The sequence below is a fragment of the Diadema setosum genome, chromosome 5 (assembly GCF_964275005.1).
Source record: "Diadema setosum chromosome 5, eeDiaSeto1, whole genome shotgun sequence".
In the NCBI taxonomy this organism is placed as follows: Eukaryota; Metazoa; Echinodermata; class Echinoidea; order Diadematoida; family Diadematidae; genus Diadema; species Diadema setosum.
In genome coordinates this window covers 33896352-33918327 of record NC_092689.1, presented here as the reverse complement: position 1 = coordinate 33918327, position 21976 = coordinate 33896352, and the positions used below count along the sequence as shown (strand labels likewise).

General features: G+C 38.6%; 1 protein-coding gene across 1 annotated transcript; it reads left to right on the top strand.

The window, feature by feature from the left end:
* Window positions 1-509: 509 nt before the first annotated feature.
* LOC140228866 (gamma-aminobutyric acid type B receptor subunit 2-like) lies at window positions 510-21315 on the top strand. The gene is made up of 17 exons (XM_072309136.1): window positions 510-845; window positions 1926-2063; window positions 4164-4331; window positions 5765-5872; window positions 7673-7738; window positions 8802-8999; window positions 9861-10130; window positions 11530-11593; window positions 12976-13059; window positions 14299-14449; window positions 15041-15173; window positions 16458-16571; window positions 17551-17673; window positions 18796-18973; window positions 19841-20004; window positions 20568-20741; window positions 21250-21315. Exons 1-17 carry the CDS (start codon window positions 510-512, stop codon window positions 21313-21315), a joined length of 2535 nt encoding a protein of 844 aa, XP_072165237.1.
* Window positions 21316-21976: the final 661 nt, after the last annotated feature.

Genomic DNA, 21976 nt, shown 5'->3' with positions numbered 1-21976 from the left:
GCCACCAAAAAAGATCGGATGTTTGCCTTTGGGCCACCAAAAATAAAAGTTAGTGTGAAGCCTTGGTATACATACTACATTAATCATGACGATAACTAGTCGAAATCCAAATTACTGTTCGAATTGTAAAAAGATATGTATGACGAGACCTACAAAGAAGCAAACTTGGTTGTAAGGCCCGATCGAATAATCAGTGTTTGTGAATGAAAAACGGAGAGCGGATAAGAAATTTTGTGATACATATCAAACCAAACAACAGGCTTCCCTGAAGAGCAGGAATAGAATGAAGAGGTTCTTCGGGTTTGAAGGATATTATTCCTTATCATTATCATCATTATTGTCATAATTATCGTAGTGACTAATAATCTTTTAATCTTTATAGAACTTCATGTAGGCCTATTACTGGTACCCTGATTGATATTATGACTACTCGCCCATATATCCGGCCTAATCTATGCGATAAACAACTTCTTTCTTACAGTATACTGTTCTAGTCAGGGGGAACCAAGATGTTTGTATCTGTGCTAAAAAAGGCTGCCCGTCTTTCACTGCTTCTATGCGTCCACTGCATCGCAACCTCCAACTGGACGCCCACCACCGAGGTCAATTCTTCAACAGAAGCACAGTCGCCGTCACCGACCTCGACATCCTTTTCGTCGAGCGTGTCGTCAACGACTGGCAGTGTCAGAAAGACGCCGATCTACATCGGGGCTTTCTTCCCCTTTGAGGGAGAAGAGGCGTTTGCTGATTTACCCGCTACAGTTCAAACAGCCATCGATCACGTGAACGAATTGCCCGGATTTCTCGACAACTATCAACTGCGCATGCGCTGGAATTGGACCAATGTGAGTCTCTATGAATAAAACACACACACACACACACACACACACACTCACTTTCTCTCTCTTTCTCTCTCTGTGTCCGTCTTACTCTTGTTATACACATCCATAATACAGTAATTTATTATAACATACACAATCACTACCGCGTTTTATTGCTTGTTTTTCAAATGTATTTTGTTTGATTAATCACAATCATTATAGATATGGAGTATCGATTTTCTTTTTTTCAGTTTTTTACAAACTCATCATCTAATTTATGCACTAAGAGGGGTTTATATTCATGATACTCTCGGTCAATTAGAGAAAAGGTATCGTCATTATGTCGTCATCGATTAACAGAATTAAGAGACTGACATCCAAACAGAAAAATCACCGTTTCATGTGAAACGTTTCTATACACAGTCGTGCTATAAGATTATGATATTCCACTAACAATAATGTAGAAGTATTAAGTGGGCGTAATGGAACAGAATTTGTATATTCAGTTCTCTTCTTTCTCTCTCTTAGCTCTCTACTCTTCTATATTCCCGATATTATCTACACAGTATTTATGTTTTCTAGGGGTCAGCGATTCAAAAGGCTTATTGCTCTTCTCTGTTGACCCCCCCCCCCCCCCCATTCACATAAAGTTATGCATCGGTTTTGTTCTTGTTTTTGTTCTTGTGTTTGTGTGTATATTTATCTTTATATTGTTATGTTTATATCTCTATTCTAGTTGTTTTCTTTGTATGAATTGATTGTTGGTTTTTATGTAGAATGGAAATAAACTTGAACATTGAACATCTGAGGATTTGGTCCAAGCCAGCACTTGTGAAATGACCTGAAATGAAACCAAATTAAAGTAAATAAGGTTTGGCATAGAGATAAAATAAATAATTATGTGTATTATAGAGGAAAAATTCCCCGTTACTCCCCTTCCAACTTCACTGATACTTTGTGGCGACATTTTGTGACTACAACGATATCTTTAGGTATGCTATTGAATATAATCTACACTGGACCTTATTTTATTTTTTACACAATGTTTCATAGAGAAATATATTTTTAAAAAGATGAAATGGTCTTTTTCGTCTCTTTGTATAGGGGAGCCCCGCTGCTGCTTTACAACTTCTTAATGACTTTGTAACCACTGGGCCGCCGATAGTTATGGTCTGGGGACCATTCTTGTCTGCAGTGGCTACCGTATTAAATGAAGTGGCGCCCCAATACAATCTTGTGCAGGTAAGGTCTTCTGTTGTAGCTAAACGATCAAATCCTGCGTCTTGCAAGATTCCTAAATTCCACAAAAATTTGTCCGATTTGCTAGGGTGCACGTTTACGTCAGTTCCTACAGTGTAGGCTCCCAGAGGTGAACAAAAATATGCAAGATTTCACTTACCAGGATGACCGTTATCGAGTTAATTTCTATAATACTAAAGGTTCGCGTCAGTTTACGTTAATATCTACGATACTTGTACCGTCAGTTTTTTCTGCTCTTCTGAAAGAATCTCTGATATAAAGATGATTACCAAGTAACATAGAAGTACAAAGTTAAAGTTAAGCTAATGGCAGTTTGTTTGGGGGCATAAACTTACAATTACCTACTGTATGCAATACCGAAAGGTCATTGTTCATGTAGACTTGTAAAGGAAAAGCTGAATACATCATCATGAACTGAAACACTGAAAACGCGAAAAGTCAGTGCTATCGTCTGCGCGAAGAAAGTAAGAATATTTTAGACATCGTAAAGAACAATTTTATTATAACTTTTCAATATAGACTAAGGCTTAGAAAGACCGTATACTTTGCAGATGTTGAAGTCTATCCTGATTGTGAGTTTCGCTGCGAGAAAATTTGATTACATAATTATGTTACTTGCTGCAGAATTTCCAATTAAGTACCTGCGTTCAAGTTCGATTAAGACACAGTATATTCTCAAACTATATTTTATTTTGTACAGCTACCTCACCCACCCTACAGCTTTGGTGGTCTCTTTTAAGAACTATGGACTTACATCGTCAGTGGACAATGCTGTTGAAATGAAATGACACGAATTTTTGAATATCAATTGATGTAGATTACAAAAAAAGAACGTTCTTTTCCATATAAAGTCATGACAAAACATTTGCAGTTTCCATTCGCAGGGTACATCGGTGCCTTTATTTTCCATTCGTATCATTGTCGAACTAAGAAAAAAATACATATATCTATGTTTGTTTCTGAGGGATGCAATTCTATTCTCAAAAGTAAACCTGAATGAGACATTTTGAGGCCAAAAATCAATGACATGTCGAATAAAAATGGACCATTAAATGTGTCCGCTCTATACTTGCTCAACTTGCTCAACTACAACCATAATGATTAATGTACATTGTCCAAGTATGCTCGCAAATCAAGAGGGTTACTCCTGATAGAAGCTAGCAATTGTGTCAGTGTTAAACTCGGAAAAATATTTCGGAGTTAATTTCATCAATTACCAGTCAGAATGATTAAAATTTCATGAAATTGGGTCGTAGTCTTTGTTACGACTGAAAAGAAAACAGCCAGGTAACTTTATATTTCGGTTAATGGTTCCGTTTTTTTTAGATCTGGTTTCAAGTGTGGGGTGAACACACACAAAAAAAGTAACATCAAGATTTTGTTGTAGGCAAGTCAAACGAATGCCCTAAAATATTTTTAGTCCGTCGATCTTTATTTGACTTCCTTATTCTTTTTTTTTTCAACTTTTTGTCGCTTCGTCATTTGCTCTCACTCTTACGTAGTAAAGAAAAAAATAGCGATTCGCCTATTTTACCGTACCGTTAACTTCGTTGGCCACTACATCTAGCTAGCTATTGCAACAGATACTTGTCTCATTAACCTGCGATCGTTTGAAGAGGGTGGGTGATAACACAAATGGATGTATATGAATATATACATCCATTTGTATATATATATATATATATATATATATATATATATATATATATATATACATGTATATAGGGCGCCTATATGACTTTGGTGTATTTATACATTATACACTTCATTATGTAGTACTCTGTATAAATGTTATGTGTAATGTAGCAGTAGGCCTATGCAGCTACGTTGTCGTATGTGACACTAAATGTTTGCCACGATATCTGCAGCACCGAACCTGTTACTGACCATCTCATAATGTCGTGTTTCCCTTGAGCGGTCGTTGTAGACAGCTGTATGTTTGTGTTTGTGTTTGTGTTTGTTTGTTTGTTTATTTGTTTGTGTGTGTGCGTGTGTGCGTGTGTGTGTGTGTGTGGGGGGGGGGTATGTTTGCATGCTTGTTACGTATGTATGTTACATTAAAGTGCACACATCCATTTGTAGGTAACGATGGCGTCATCGAGCACCCTAAAGGACCGCACCCACTACCCTCTCACCGTGCAGACGACAGTGGACGAAGACGTTTACAATCCCGCCAGAGTAGCGTTTGTCAGAGCCATGGGATGGAAACGTGTCGCTGCTATCTTTGAAGACACGGAATATTTCAGAGAGGTGAGAGAAGCGTGGTGTGTTTTATCTCAATATATATATATATATATATATATATATATATATATATATATATATATATATATATAATTATTATTATTGTTATTGTCATTATGATTACGTGGAATTTGATTATGATTATGATTATGATTATTGAAGTTTGATATCAATATAGCATTTGGTCGCTGATGAAGAATGCAATTACTATCTTGTGTTTTTTTTTTCCCTACCGGGATGGAGCGTTTTAAAACTATTTTGTACGTTTTATCACACACACACACACACACACATATGTGTGAGTTGGGCGGTGAGTTGGCTCAGTCGGTAACGCGTCTGCCTCACGATCCTAAGGACCCGGGTTCGAACCCGAGTCTGGACTGAGCAATGTTGTGTGCAAACATACCGTCCCCTCTAGCAAGAGGCAAAATACTCTGTCCCTTGGATAGGACATAAAATGGAGGTCCCGTGTGTGAGAGAGTCACAACTCATGCACGTAAAAGATCCCGCTTCATTCATTCATCGCAAAGACTAGGGTGTTTAACCCGGTGAAGTGGTCCAACCTCACATCCTACTGGACCCCATAGAAGACCAGCTATTGCAGCTGAATATGGGCTATCCAGCTGAATATGGGCTATCTATATGAAATGTGCATTTATAGGACAGAATAATTGCATAGATGAATATTAGGAAAGTAGGCCTCCCTATGCCATAGAGGAGTTGTTTTACTTCATGATCTCTGTGCATTTTTTAATTTTTTTTTTTACACACAGAGAGATATAACAGCTCCATATGAAACTCTACGCGAATATCGCTCTGAAAGTAATTGCCTTGTCTAGTAATAGAGTACATCATATCATTGATAATGCAAAAGTATCACTGCTACTGATAACTTCTGTGAAAAGTCCTTTTCAGAGGTCAGTTTCATGAATTGTTTCGTGTTTCTCATGAGCAGAAAACAGGGAAGAAATGACGGATAGAATGATAGTTAACGAAAATAGTAAGCAATATTTACTTTTATGTTTATACACATCAGATTTTAATAGAAGGACTAGTCCTTTACAAAACATAACAAATCGACAATCGACGTTCCTGACGTAAGTCAAGAATGTTTAGTTCTACCGAGAAATTAATCTTTCTGTGTGTGTGTGTGTGTGTGTGTTTTGTTTTGTTTTTTTGATGGAAGGTCGCTATATGAACTTGCGTTCGTTAAAATTTTATGTTAATATGTAACGGTTTTAAATAATTTAGGTGTAATTCCGTTTACAATACCAACGTAAACGAGATGTATTTAGATATCTGTTGTATTTTGTTGATTTTTCCCCCGACTATAAAGCGTTAACTGGAATCGCATGACCATAACTCTTAAATAATAAGGCCAGGTGATAAATAAAAAAAAAACGACTGTTATCAAAGGCTATGCCCTTATCTGCCCTTAGAACACGAAACAGTTGACGTTACTGCTGCATCAAGCCGACATCACCGTACTCGCCACTGAGGCCGTTACTGAGCTAGACAGCGTCGATGTCCAAATCGAGAGCCTAAAGGTAACAAATGAGACAATGAATTAGCCCGTCATGTCGCGAGAACTATATTCCGAGGGATGGAGAAATCACTTCGTCAGTGTTGTGACCGTAACACAGATGAGTTTTGAAACATTAGTAGAATATTATTATGACACTGATTTCGTATATGGGCCACGAAACCAGGTGGAGAGGGATGGAGACTGCACCCCTCCCCGCACTTTTGGCTTTAAAAAGGGATCATCCCGACACCCACGAGTCATTATGGCCCATGAGCTCGACAATCTGTGGCTCTGATCTGTGATTGGTTATCAGGATACAAGAAACACACCACATATAAAAAAAAAAGAAAAAAGAATAGATTAGAATTTCGAGCGTGATGGCAGTCACGCAATCAGAGTTGCGCAGATGCTGCTACGCAGGTTGTGAAACCGTTTGTCCAGTGTCACGGAGCAGATGATTGTAACAGAATGTCATGGAACTGCCCTCGACGAATACCGCAGTTCTAAAGAACATTCCATGTGGTTCACCTAAGTTCAATTCCAAAATGAGGTTACGTATCCGGCTAACCGCAAAACCATCGTTATATTAAGCATCCCTTTAGGAAGGAAAAGACTGCAGATTAAAATATAAAAACAAACAATATAAACTATCACTTACATGTGCACGTGCATGATTTCTGAGAGGATGGTAATTGCAGATGGACCTATTTCCTAACCTAAACGAACATAATCGCGGGGCACAGGACTTGGACATTTTCCAGGTATGTGAACAAAATACCTTCTTTCCATTATTTTTTGGTTACAGGTCTGAGACAATCTCCCCCCCCCCCCCCGTTCTCTCCTATAAACATTTCCAATTCCGTTTACCTAGATCTTCGCTATTCAAAAACATTGTTATCATAAAACAGGGTTCGTTAATCCGAACATTATTGTGGTGTTATTCCGAAGGTTTAGTCCGAAAATGAACTCTGACATAAGGTTCGTTGCTCCAAAATTCCAAAGGTTCGTTGATCTGAAAATGAATAAGGTTCGTTATTCCAAAAATTCGTTAATCCGAAAATGAAAAAAAAAAAGAGGAATTATACGAATCTCATTTCGTTTTCGGATTAACGAACCTTCGGAAAAAAAGAATTGTAACTAAAAGATTGCTACCTACTTTGTGGGCGCGTCCAATCTTCATTCAGAAGAAAGTGCCAAGGACAAAATTGTCAGCTTCCCCTTTGCTTTGTGCCGGACGATCCTGTCGTCACGTAAGCATGATAATGCGTGACCGTGACGAGACAGAATGATTAACAAAACTGAAGCTCCAAAAGACAGCTTCTACCGAGAGGTCGTTTACCAATTAAAAAAAAAGTTCTGTTTTTTTTTTCTAGAGACACAGGCAGCAAGTAATCCCACATAGTTCCTACACTTGATATTCAATTCAGTTCAATTCAAGTCAATTCCATTTATTGTGCGTTTTATTTTTAAAAATTTGTTTGGTTTGCATGCATACATAGAACACATGTGGTATACATACGTGTACATAGAATGCATGCATACAAGACACAGTCTGAGTCATCTATAGATACAGAGAAATACAAGGGTTATGCAATACAATACCAATGTTAATGTCAGAGATAAATTATATCATAGGAAATTTTAAACTATATTATAGTTAGTCGTGTTGGATATGATGTACTGTTATGTACGCAGGAGTGTTAGTGTAACGTGTGTTGAAATAGATGATTATACAAGAGTTTCAAAAGATATTAGTGAGTGCATCGTTGTTTCTAAATGAGTGACCACTTGTTATTCTTATTTTTTGCATAACTATTCCAAGAGACACGATGCCCGAATCATTTTCGCTGGTTTCTTGCCGAGCGAGGCTGCGATTGTTTTCTGCAAGGTAAATCATTCACGGCTTTGCCAACTTCCTTGAAATGTTGTCAGGTCAAGTTCAAACAGTTATTTCATTCTACGATTCTAGAATTGTAAGTACGCTTTTGTTTGTCTACATATTGGAACGACGTGATGAAAACACCCAGGAAGAGTTCAAAGCGATTGATGGTCTTTCTGCAACTGTCAAGTGCAGGATTAACTGGAACATGCGATTAACTTTTACTAAAGCCTGAGATACAAGTCATTTTGGCACTTTCGTTTATGTACTCGCATAACTTGTACGATAGTGCGTGGTCATTTCCCTTTTATCAAAATTATCTTATTACGTTCCTTGCATTATTTTCTCCGCACTGCGTAATGTCTGAATTTACGAGAGGTGAGTCAGGTAAAGCATGCAATATATCAAAAAAGCGAGGGGGGAAAAGAAATGGAGAAGTAAAACTTGAATAGACAAAAGAACAAAAAATACAAAGGGTGAAAACTCAATCACCAGGGACCCATTTCATGAAAAAAAAAAGAAAGTTGATATGATAATAACTCTTGCTGGAATGTCAATTGTCATAGTAACAACGAGAATCCAGATTCCTGATTGGCTGTTGCTATGGAAAGTTGGCATTCCAGCAAGAGTTGCTATCCTCACATCTTTTATGAAATTGGGCCCAGGTTGTCAGAGAAAAAGGAGAAACAAAGGATAAACAGACAGATAGATTAGATTATATGAACTGTTAGTCTATTAGAATAAATGTAACAACTATTATCACGTTTTGACGTGAGAGAGAACGCTGCTGCTACCGTACTGCATCATCACTTTACTGCCGCTGGTAATTTTACTTAAAAACAACAGCAACAACAACAACAGATTACTCAGAACTAACAGAGTTTGAGAATACAGAAGGGAAACTTTTTTATTGGTAAAAGTCACAGATTTGGCATCTAACTTTAAAAGTTATCTCATTCGTTCGACTTGGAGGACAGGTGTCCCCCAGTAATCTAGAGTTCCTTCTGCTGTGACGCAAACCTTCTTGTGTGTAAGCAAATATTCTTCGCGTATTCTGTTATTCTCTCTCAAGGCGTTTCGGCTCAATCTGTATGGACCAAGAATTGTCTGGATTGTTCCCGGTTGGTACTATGAAGACTGGTGGAAGGTCACCGATCCGGAAGTGATACCTTGCTCCAGCGACGACTTGGAGGAAGTGCTACAATATCATATCGGCTTTGATGGAGACCAACTCGTCCCCGCGGTCGATCTCATCAACTTCAATGGCCTCGTAAGTCATTTCGTCAGCGCTTTAGATTATAGTGCAATGAAATTATTATTCTTTAGGTTATCAGTGCATGAAGAGAAAAAAAATGAAGAAATGACACGATGTGCATTCTATTCGAAAATTTATTTGTTTATTTGTTTGTTTGTACGCAAGTTTGTTTGTATGTTTGTTTGTTGCGGACATGAGTACCGCTCGCTCATGCACGATCTCAACGTGGGGGAGCATGGTGATAACACACAAATAATATGAGAGGGTCATTGAATGAAAGGTTGTTCGCTATCATATCAGCATTAAAAATGATTATACTACAAGGTACTATGCTCTGCCCCAACCCCACCCCCCCCCCCTCCTTCGATGTGAATCTTTGAAATTCATGGTGTTTTGTGTTTTTCGTTTTTCATATTTTGTTTGAATAAACATGAGCTAAGAGTAGCTGCAGCCCCACCTTACTCTCCCCCGTTCCGCAAGTCCCTGTGCCAGTGTTTCTCGATCAGCCTCTGACGTATCAAAATATCCAATGTGGTCAGATAATGAATGGCTAACGAGTATACGTCGCCACAAGGGGAAAGTGCTTATCGATCTATGGTAATGTTGCAATTCTTTCTTCTGACACCTCTGCATATAGTATCTACGACGTGATACATTTCTCGAATTTATACTCTGTAACTCATAAGCAGTGGAATGGATATCAATTCAATGACACAATATAGTTACATGCGACCGTCCTCTGGCGCGAATACACACACACCATCACACGCTTATACACGCAGCCGGAAATTAATAGCGGTACCAGTCTATATCTACCAATCACACAGGTCAGTTCTAATTTCCTTCCTTTAAACCACTCATCCCACCACCCGTCAGAAACCACTTCCCCATCACCTGGAGTATCTGCAATCCGTCCGAACAATGAAAGACAATGGCCGCGTCATCTATGCCTACGATAGTCTCGTCACCTTAGCCCTCATCCTGAACGCGTCCATGGTCGAGCTCGAGCAGCGAGACGCCAGGCGCCCGGGTGCTGACGAATGCCTCGGAACGCGGAACTTCCTCGAAGACTTTTCGTACAATGACGCGGCAATGTCGGAGATATTGCTGAAAAATGCTCACAAGGTCTCCTTCACCGGATTAACGGTACATCACTTGAATATTGTGGTACTTTATCAAAATTCAACACGTCAGCTGAGAACCAAAAGGGCGCTATCGCGTTCTAAAGATTTGAGCGTAAATAAAAACGAAACAATCAGTTTTCATGAAATAGAACAATTATTATTTTAATCAAAAGTGGATAGATTACTAAGCTTCGTTCCTAATAAATGGTAAAATAGCGCCATCGTGGTTTCAAATTTTAACATTTTACTGAAAATCAAAACAATGTAGAATTGACACCATAATGCATAGTGGAGATGGAGCTCTACAACATGATACCAGGGAGGTGAGAGTTTCACCTCCCTGATGATAACAATAACTCAATACCCCCCCCCCCCCCCCGAAAAAAAAAATGCGATAAAACCCTTCTGGTTCTCAGGCGACAAATAGCTCTTCGCAAAGGACACAGCGGGATCCAAAATCAATGCCAAACGTCGATTTTAATTCAACACTCTGATGTATTCAGAATTTACCACATATGAATTATGACGACAACCTACACTACAGTACACCTATAGCTAAGCATGCCTTCTCGTTTGCTGTTATCCTGTAGATGGTGTAGCCTCATTTGCAATACCATTAACTATTTCTATACTTCGTTCCCGGAGTGGTGTGAGGTATATCGGAAACAGGTGTCTAACTAAAGTTACAATACCTCCAATTTAGTCAATGGAAAACGGACCCCCTCCTCGGATATTATCTATCTTTCTGTCAGTATGAGCAAAAGCTTTCGTCCTGATGACTAAAGACAAAATTAAAGTACGGAAGATGTTAATCATCGTGGTGACTAGAAAGAAAGTCAGGCTATCAATCAGTTGTCTCAATCACAATGCGTGGTAAACGAGATTATTACACCGTACGACGTTTCGGCTGCAAGATCTGCTAGCTTTCCTCTGACAATATGAATTGAGTGCTGCTGCAGTGCTAGCATGTATGCATCGCAAGCGCCACAATGCACGAGACTGCAAGGCTACAGTGCCTCGTAAATTTAAGGAGATAGACTATCGTGTGGTATGACAACAACTCAAATTTCGCGTCCTAGTCTTAACCCTTACGGATCAACAATGATGGTTGGCGAAAGAGGTGCTGTCTCCGACTACAATATCGTCGGAAGCTGTCAAAGAACTCTCATGTGGCTCGTGACTATCTCAGGCTTGCGTGAAAGTTACCTCACATGAATTAAATCACTTTTCTATATGTCACTCCTGTATGTGACTGCAGAAAAAGTGATGAGTAGATGCATAATTCAAGTATAACACATCATTCCTTATAAAGAGAAAGAAGATACCAAGGTTATCAGTCCAAGTGAATCACGATTTTCATCTACTAGTATTCAGTGGTAGCTTTACCGCATTGTATTCCCGCTTCCCTTTACCCAATACAGGACAAGGTCGAGATTGCTGAAGAGGGCGTTAGAAACAGCTTGATATACGTGGAACAGTTTGTCGGTGAGCCAAAAATCTCTATGACTATTAAATGAATCATTTGAGTACGTGACTGTAATGATGAAAGCAGTGATGGGCGGCTTTAACGAAATTACATCAATGTGTATACATTTTCCAGACTCAGATGGCAATTCCACTCCTACCGACACTTCCTTTCCCCTGGTAGTATGCTGGAATTATTCACGTTGTTACTTAACTCTTTTAAAGGGGGAGGGGTGACATCCAAACATGTCTGTCATCAAAGAAATTATGACTTTTATGGTTACCCTATAAGAGGAGCGATGATCCCCTAGTCGAGTAAAAATTGTGTTCTTGTTTCTAATGAAATGGTGAAACAGTAGATCTTTTGAATCGTAACTTTTATTTTGGTGCGCTGTTCTTTCATATCACAATTGTATTGTAAGTGTGAGAGGGCAGTGTACTATATTGCCAGGGGATTTTCGACGCAAACCTTAACACTGCTTACATCACCGCGAAACCAGGATGAGAAAGTCTGCTTTCTTTATTCCGATTCTCCTTACCGAAAAAAGAAAAAAAAACCTTCTGTAGCATATTTTGGGTTGTTTTTCGACATAGGCAGCATCTCGCTGCATGCATCTAATAGAACTCATATCGAAAGTGAAATTGATGGTAGTACTAAAGAAATCGCAGCCTTTTATGATTATAGTGAGGAAATGAATACCAAAAATAGAATTCTAGGGCATGCTTCAAGTTATACAAAGAAGGTACATGTATTGGGCGAGCTCTCCTTGGTTATGCCCACAATGACATTGCAGGTAAGTCCGGGTATCGTGGTGGCAGGTGAACAGGTTATTCATGGGTGGGCAGGATTTCCTCATGATAAGGTTGCAAAACGGGTGCAATATGACACCATAGGGGAGAAACATGCGGTCACGATCTACTCCCTCGTCTCGCTTCTTCGACAGGTTTTTCTTTTTCTCTTGGTTACTCTTTACATCATTATCTCTAACAGCTCATCAGAAGAAGTAATTTAATGTATGATACCATTATTACGGCCTCAAGGAAAAGATGGTGGTAATCGAAAGGACCATCACACACGTCATTCGATGACACCAAACAAAGAGGCTGTATCACCACCAGACTTTGAGAAACAGCAACTGATAACTCAGATGATCAATAAGATCTCAAAAATAACAACAAACGATAACCTGTATTTCATCCGATATTGTGTCGACAAAACTGTTGAATTTAACATTGGTCGAAGAAAGAAAGACAAAGGAAACTGCAAATTGAGACAAATACAGTTTGTACTTTATTAATGTTTAAACAGTCGGAAGTGTATACTTTGTTGTGCTTAGTCGTGTTTTGTTGTTGTTGTTGTTGTTGTTGTTGTTCATTTGCTCTTTTTTATCAATCGCGTACAGGGAACACAACGGTGAGGGTGATAGCGTATTCTCACTGGGAAGGGTCACTGACCCTGTTGGAGAATCGCTCACTGAGATGGGCTGGTAAGTGTCCAGAGTTACACCTCGCTAGTCCAAAATTGGTTTGTTTGTCGTTTGTTTGTTTTTATTACGAAGATTCGTTTACCCGAAAACGAAATGAGATTCGTAATTCCGAAGGTTTGTAAGTACGCACCTTCTTTTCACTTTCGGATTAACGAACCATATTTCATTTTCGGATTAACGAACGGAATAACGAACATTACCTATTGTCGAGATGGCACACGGATTGCTCGTCATCAATAATATGACGAAACCATTTACATCATTCACCAAATCTGAGTTAACAAGAATCAATAAGATCGAAATGACGGGTTGGGGTCTTAGGGTAGTAAATGCCTATTTTTTTTTTTTTTTTTTAAGAAAAGAAAATCTTGAAAGAAGAGAAGAGAGTATATAAGAAAACATACAAACAAAATATACAGAAGACTTTATGAAAAATTCAAATCATATCACGATTGTATTTTCACTATCAATATACGGTCAACAAAAAAAAAAAACACCCTCGTAATTAACTTGATCTAATCTCCCTTTCTTTAGTATTATTATTGTTATCATCATAAACACAGTTTACAGGACTTCAGAGACAGACTACATTCTTTCTTACTTAGAAGTTGCCCTTGCTTTGACCAACCGACCGAAATAAAGAAAATGTTCCCTCTGATATGAAAGAAGGCTGTCTCAGCTTTATGTTAGGAATTTGTCCTCCTAAGATGCAGATGACTGGTCTTTTTATTGTTTCTTTATGAGGTCGACATTCTACTCTGCCCTACTTTGGCAAAAGGAAGCAAGTGACATACCATCCGAATTTGAGTTATTGATGTTTTCATAATTCACATAATGAGCTCTTCTTCCAGGCCAAATTTTATGCAGAAACACCCATCCTACTAAGAGATATATTAGATAAGACATCATGATAGTCCATTGACGTCAGTGTAAATGACAGACACATTTTGCTCTTTTACGAGAAATGTCACTTTTGTCGCTACTTCATTTTGCCAAAGTAGGGCAGTACTGTCATTCATATCTTCCACTTCATTTCAGTATCTGTTGTGTCATTGTGGGGTTATGTAAAACATCTTTGAAGCAAACATTTCACATCCTTGTGCAATGTGTTTAGTAGATATAGAAGCATTCAGAAACACATAGAACTAACTTCTTCATCATCCAATGGTTATTCACGATAAATATGACTTAATCTTGTCATGTGTTTTATGGTTATCATGTTTCTTCAATGCTTCGTAGGTGGATATACACCAGTGGATGGTGTTACGGTTCGCATGGTACCGGAGACTGTGTCAGCTACAGTCCGATGCGTCTTCTACGCACTGTCGGGCTGCGGGGCTGTGCTAGCATTGCTGTTTTTATATCTAAATATTCACTTTCGAGAATACAGGTATTGTGTCAATAAGATCTATCTGTCGGACTATCAGCTTTAACCATATCTTGACTAACGGATCGGCAATTGTAATTTGTGTAAAAGACCAAACGTAAACATTGATTAGTATTTTTTTTTTGATGAAGTTAGATATATCGTTACAGCGTAAATTTAGTAATCAATAATGTTATATAGAAAAACAACAAAAGACTGAAAAGAAGTGAATGATAGAGCTGTTTGATATCAACCCACAGTACTCGACAAATAGAATACCAATGAATATTAAAACTCATAGTATAAATCGAGTAATTTGTATTTGGAAGACGGTATATCTAACGATAAAGTATATGATAATGATAACGATAATGATAATGATAACGATAACAACGATAACGATAACGATAATGATAATGATAATGATAATGACAATAATGACACCTGTAAGATGGTCTTTTTAAACCAGAATGCCCTTATTGGTGCTTTCCTCACACATCAGAGGGCCTTGCTATTTTTGTTTATACCCCAACCTTGCTGGATTCCCTGCCAGCAAAAAGATGTTTTGATATAGCAAACATCTATAACTAATCATCTAATTTCCCCTGAGTGTAGATCGATCAAGATATCGAGTCCAACGCTGAATAACCTCATCATCATCGGGTGCCTAATACTTTACTCGGCCGTCATCATCCCCGGCTTGGACTCCGCATCTTTCGATGATCGCCGTCTCATTGTGCTCTGTAACGTATGTATCCCATAACATGGGGACGATAATTTCTTTCTGATAATCTCCTACACACAGCTCTCCAGATTCTATGCACGCTAATTTTTGTATAATATATAAACCGTTAGAGCTCATTTTAACTCATCATGTCCTAGGGACATTATCCTGCAGAGATTATAACAATCATCGTCCTTTTTAAATTGGAGGCTCTGGATTTTGCTGCATATCTTTGAGAAAGACCAACTAACACTGGTTTGATTCGTTAATCTGCAAGAATGTAAGAAATAATAAAATTTTGGATATAAGCATTAACTTTAATCTTCCTCACGATGAGCCAATTTAGAACCAGTCATAAGGTCAGCGGTTCTGACCATTACATATTCCAAATGAATAGCGGGCAACGACTTACACAAGGCCCAACAAAATGAAAGACGGGTTTTATTCTACCATGTGATGATCTACTCATCAGTGAACGATAGAAATTATGATAAAAAGGTATTGTTACTGTAATAAAAAATCATTATCTCACGAGTACGATATGGCCTTTGGGCGGTGCAGGAACTATTGTCAAATGAGAAAACAATACGTTTCTGATTGCTGAACATAATTCCAGCTTACAGGAAATAAAGTGTCATGTTCCGCAAGAGCGCGCCTTTTAGTTCCTCTGCTCTTTATGGAATATAATAATAATAGAAATAATGATAATAATATATGTCATTATTTGTAATTTCCTCAAATCATCCGATGTCCTTCCGTTAATTTAGTCTTTGTCGATTATTTAAATGTAGGCCTATAATACTTTCTCGTGAAAAGGGAAATACAATACAACCACTGTGAACATCATTAACTTTGTATCAAGAATAAACAGAACTGACATCGGGGAAGTGTGTGTGTGTGTGTGTGGGTGTGTGTGGGTGTGTGTTGTGTTTGTTAGTTTTTGTTGTTGATTGTTGGTTTTTTGTCTTGTTGTTGTTGTTGTCGTCGTCGTCGTCGTTGTCGTTGTCGTTATTTAGTTTTGCAGTTACACAACTTTCTGGCCCGGATCCTCTTTTTTTTTCCTTTCTCTTGGGTTTTTTCAATATCTCAGAGCATAATGAAAATCAAAAGGGTCATTACAATGAATTCCTCTTGATTCCTAATGCAAGTCCTTACTAATTATACCCCGATTATGTTTACACAGTACGTTTTCGGCGTTGAACTGGAAATGCCGCACTCCGTTCTGCTTGAGACGCTTCTCACCCTGTTCAACCATTCCGTTAATCATTGTGAGCTCCTTTTTAGTTTTGTTTTGTTTTCCTGATCAAGGTGCATACTGGTCTTATAAGTATTGGCATTTCGTTGGCGCTGGGCTCCCTCTTTGGCAAAACATACAGAATCCACGCTATCTTCACCAAGGCCGTCAAAAAGCTGCAGAAAATAGTACGTTGTTCTCAACTTGTACATTGCAGTCAGTGATGGATCATTGTCTATAACAGTAACTAAAGTGTGCGTCAATTCGGGAAATCGAGCATAATTATGACTACAATAATATACTCACAAAGAACATAAAGAATGGGCATCGTCTCTCAAGCAGAGGTTCTTTATCTGTGATTTGTAGAGGATTTACCCATTTTTTCGAACACGTGCCGGCATCAAAGAGATGCCCATCATGACTCTGCAAATTCCTATTGCAATGTATTTAGTAACGCTTAATAAACCATTTTCTAAGTTTATAGGGGATGCGCCATAGTGACTGCGCAGATTAAAATGGCGTTATTAAAAGGAATGAAACCAAAAACAATAATACATAGACATCGAGTGAATGCAACAATAATGACAACACATCAGCTGCGAAGTTTGACGAAAATAGGATGTTACGTTGAAAAGTCATGAATTTCGCTGAAGCCATAACAGATGAGAAGATTAGCACTATAGTGTTCGTGGCGTCACGTATGAACATTTACACAAATGTAAAGAGAATTCGTCAAAGTTTTTTTTTTCCCTGCTTTCTGAAAGAAATAAGACAAGTGCTATTTGATTTTGCTATAGAAAAGTGAAAAATCATGCAGTATATTGTAGTCTTCTCATCCAGCGTTGGCGGCACTAAAATATATATATATAACAAAAAAGAATAACTGTAGAACAGACTGATCGATTTTCCTCAAGCTTTCACTGATGTGCTCTGCTAATGTTGCTGCATTCACTCAATGCACATGTATAATATTTGGGTTTCACTCTCCTTCGATTCTTCCTTTTGAAGGATTTTCCCTCCTTTTTCAAACAAACTTGTAATAATAAAGTCAGTGTTATTAATCGTGTCTCTCCGGGTTTAATAGCATACGGAAGCAGCCGTTGTCGTGGCAACCAATTATTATCGTTACTATCTCAACTTATGCTCACACTGTGCTGTGGTTCGCAGGACCTTCCAGATTCCAAGCTCATCACGTGTGTCTGCGCTCTCGTTCTCGCTGACCTGGCCATCCTTCTCGTGCGTGTCTTTCTGGATGAATTTTACGTCAGCTCTCATGCTCTCGAACCAAAGGTTAGTTACTGCGGGAGAAGCACCGTGACAAGATTAACCCATTTCCCACGATATTCCAAAAACATCACAGACAATGTAACTCATGGGACCAATCAATTTCTTGCAAGCAGTGGGTTCAGATTCGTTACTAATAATGTTCCGAGGAGATGGTCATGCATACCCTGATGTACTTTGTCGCACACTTACATTACTGATTAAGAGCTTCATTGTGCGTTTCAGTAAATTAGATTAGTACTCAACAACTGATATTTATGCAAACGCGATGTGTCGTAATTCAGATTCAGATTCAGATTTACTCATTGTCCATTTAGGAAAAATATTCTTTTTGTTGGCATATGGGCGTACACAAAGGAATATCTACATACATACACACATACATTATTCATTTAGGCCTATGTAATACACATATAAATAGATACAATTTTCAACATATACACAATTTATTGATATACTCACAATACAAATTTACAATTTATTATAATTCATATTTACCGATCAACAACCAAACAAAAAAGTTAAGAAAACGTGGAGTCCGTCCTTAATGTATTGACCCATAAGGAGTGTGTTGTCGAAGGGGAGGTGTAGACGGCTTATGTATCTCGATCATCAGTACTATCATCCCCCCCCCCCCCCCCGCTGCATGTGAAATAAAGGCTTAATGTCTCGCTGTTTCCTTCTCCTTCACTTGTGCCATTTTCCACTCTGCCTGCGTCATCATCTTCTACATCATTACCATTATCCCGATCCCCTCACAATCTCGGATTCATTACACTTATCATCATCATCATCATCGTCATCGTCATCATCATCATCATCATCGTCACTTTCTTCGGCGTCGTCGGATATTTTCCAGCGCTTCTAATCAGCATCCTCTTTTTTTTCTCCTCCTCACCATCATTATACACTACGAGCACCTTATTTCTCTTCCTCCATCCCCTCCTCCTACTCAACATCATCATCGCCATCATTATCATCACCATCACCATCACCATCCCCACCATCATCATCCACACTATTCAGTGTAATCACAGTTGCCATACTCGTCACAATTGTTGTCAATACTGTATTTATCTCTTTCTCCTTGTCCCTTGATACTTGCCATCATCCTCCCACTGTCTCAAGCTCGATCTAACCGACCCGGAGAAGGAGATCTACAACGTTGCCACCGTCAGGCGGTGTGCGTCCACCAATCAGATCTTCTTCCGGGTTGTCCTCTACGGCATCAAGGGTATCCTATTGATGTTCGGCATCTTCTTGGCCTGGGAGACCCGCGACGTCACGGTGGCTGATTTGAATGACAGTGAGTCCAGTCGCGAGAGCTCGCTTGAGAAGAAAACCTATTTAATTATACATATATAATCAGGTCCTAAGAAACCACAATTTACAGCTGTATATTCTGAGGTTTGATGCTATACACGTTTATTGCTAGTATTTCATTAGGTAGAATGAAATTTCTCTTCTGCTTTATTTTGGTCTCATACCACTGCTAACGTCAGTTGTAGAATTATTAAAAGGCCGTTTTAAAACTGGTGAACTGTACTAAACTGAATCTTAATTGGCAAAGACAGTTGAGAGCATTGAAGTCAACAGATTCTGTCTCACAATGGCAAATGTTTCTCTTATTTGTGATTCTATGCAGATTTATGAACCTGTTGCATTTAATCTTTTTCCAGTATAGCACACACAGTAAAAGTTGACAAGATGATGATTTTTTATACACGTGTATAAATTTACCTACGGTATGCTAAAATCTGCAATGGATTAAAGTCATGAAGTTCGGAGGTGGTGTTTTCATTAATTTACAATAAAAATCAGGTTCCTTTTCCGATGCCTTTCACCAAGATTTGAACAACCTAAACCAGTTGTTGTTCTTAGCTATATAAACTTATTATGACCAGGATAATAAAGTAAAACATAGCATACAAAACTTCTAATAATCATAACACATCCTCACCCACTGTACCGGACTCGTTCCTCTTAAAAATTATTACTTATCTGGCATTTCGGGAATCCCTTTTCTTTTTCTGCCGTTAAGATTTTCGTTTTGTCATGTTTGAGCATTGACTATGATACCTGTACTGATTTCTGTTTAGTCACTCATCAAACCTTTTGCATAGATGAGTATGCAGTGGATTTAAGTTTAGTTTTTTGTCGCAAATCCTCTCAGGCCGCTACATCGCGCTCTCCGTGTACACGGTAGCCGTGTCGATGGCCGTTGCGGTACCCACCCTTACCGTGTTCGTCTACCGAGTGGATCTCAGCTTCATCATCTTCAGCTGCGCCATCCTGGTAGCCAACACCGTCGTTTTGTGTCTGGTCTTCGTACCAAAGGTACCGGCCTTTACCTCAATTAAAAATCTGCGCGATTATTTCAGTGTCATTAATTCATCCAGCACTGTCATTAATACGGTTGTGTGTATTTTTGTAGTAAATATGTAATACCCGCCTATATTACACGTTTGATTTACGATGACGTAATGAGCTTTTATATATATATATATATATATAAAATACCCCCTTTGCAGTCGATAGACTGCCTTGATTATTCTAAACTTCACAGATTTTATCTCATCAAGCATCTTGTATGCTATTTCATCAGCAAATGTGTTCCGTAATCCTTCAGTTACAGATGATTCGATTGCAGTGCACGTGTATTGCGATGAGCTAGTTTCAATCCCCAACAATGAATCATATTGCAGTTTAAACTGTTCGTGTATCCATTATTACGTTTTTTCATTTCTCTTTCTAAAATGAATTTCTTTAAAATATTTTTAAAATCTCGCTTTACATTTTAAAGTGGAATCGATGGCTTTAGTTACAGTGAAGGGGAGTGCACATGTCAACGAAGTTTAGAGCGGATCTACGGAATGACATGCCCAATGTCCCACTTGCAGGTCTGGCCACTTCTAAGAAACGTCAGTGTGGACAGGTCAGCGTCGGTCCCAATGTCACATCTCCATTCGTCCACAAAGCAGTTGGACAGGGGAGGGACCTCTCATGACACAAACACCTTCCACTTTCAATCTGCAGACGAGGGAATCCGAAAGTTGTCCCTGGAACTTGAACAGGTGAGAACTCATCTTATGTTTTAGGCAGTTGATGACACAGGTGCAAGTAGCGGAAGGGAGTTTGGACAGAGGGGAAAACGTCAAAGAATGCGTGGTCATAAAGCAACCATAACTGAAGTGGTTATGTACTTCTGATTCAAAATCATATTGCGTATGTGTATATCGTGCTTTACTATAGGCCCTACAGTGTTCTCAGTAGTACAAAGTGTAGTTCATGATGAACAATGGCAAATATCAAAGTAGATATTGTCGCATTTCTCCTTAAATAAAATATCCCCTGATGTTGCTAACTGCAATAATACAATGTTGCTTGAACTGATTCCCCTTCATCTTAATCACAAAACTACAGTATTCATCAGACTCTCTGCCAAATGACCGAGGTGAATTGAAGTTTTTGTTAGACGATTAAAATCAATCGCGAAAATCAATGAAGTAACGACATGCAAACTGAACTTGATAAATATATTGTATCACCGTTGCGCATTTTCCTCCCATTTTTTCCTTACAGAAACATCGACTCCTGAAAAGCCTCTCCGAAGAACTCCAGAGGCTTGATTCTGCCGTGTCTGCGTAGGGAAATACTGTAGATTTATCTACGTTGATCAATTTTGCGTCATCGACGAACAGTTTCGACAAAAGTTCCCCGCACTAAAGTGTATCAGTGATGCGCATGCCATGTGATCCCCATTTGGACTAGTCTATACCCGGTCATGCGCACAAAGAAATAATATGAAGCTACAGTATGTACCCAATTACGCTAAGTGTCATGAATATGCTTGTAATACGTATTGTCCATTTTGTTCACTCATTCTAAAAGAATAGTGTCATAAATTATATACTAACACCTTAACAAGTTATTATCAAAGCAGCACTACATTTGTACGTAAGAACAGAAATCTGTCAGTCCTCGCAAGTTCCCGTACAATTCATGTCTGATGATTTTTTTGACTGGTAAACTTATGGTTACGCAGTTGGTCACAATTGGTCAAAGCGTCATGAATCCATTGATGATCTCAAGCCGGTGGGATTGTAAAGAGCATCAGAGATTTCAGTGTATTCCCCGACATTTTCTCAAGTTTCTCAGCGAGAACTACTTGATTTTCTCTGTTCAGTTTCACATGGTGAATTGTGGCATAGCGCGACATGACAATGGCGGAATGAAACATCACTAATTATGCCAGTACAATGTACATACTAGGGGGAAGAAAAATCAGAAACCTAGTACAGTGTACATA

Bases quoted from the DNA above. Each gene is read 5' to 3' on its own strand.
- LOC140228866 (XM_072309136.1), top strand. From the start codon at position 510: ATGTTTGTATCTGTGCTAAAAAAGGCTGCCCGTCTTTCACTGCTTCTA. The intron at 4,332-5,764 runs GTGAGAGAAGCG...ATCTGCCCTTAG, and splicing joins ACACGGAATATTTCAGAGAG to AACACGAAACAGTTGACGTT. The intron at 14,450-15,040 runs GTATTGTGTCAA...CCCTGAGTGTAG, and splicing joins ATTCACTTTCGAGAATACAG to ATCGATCAAGATATCGAGTC.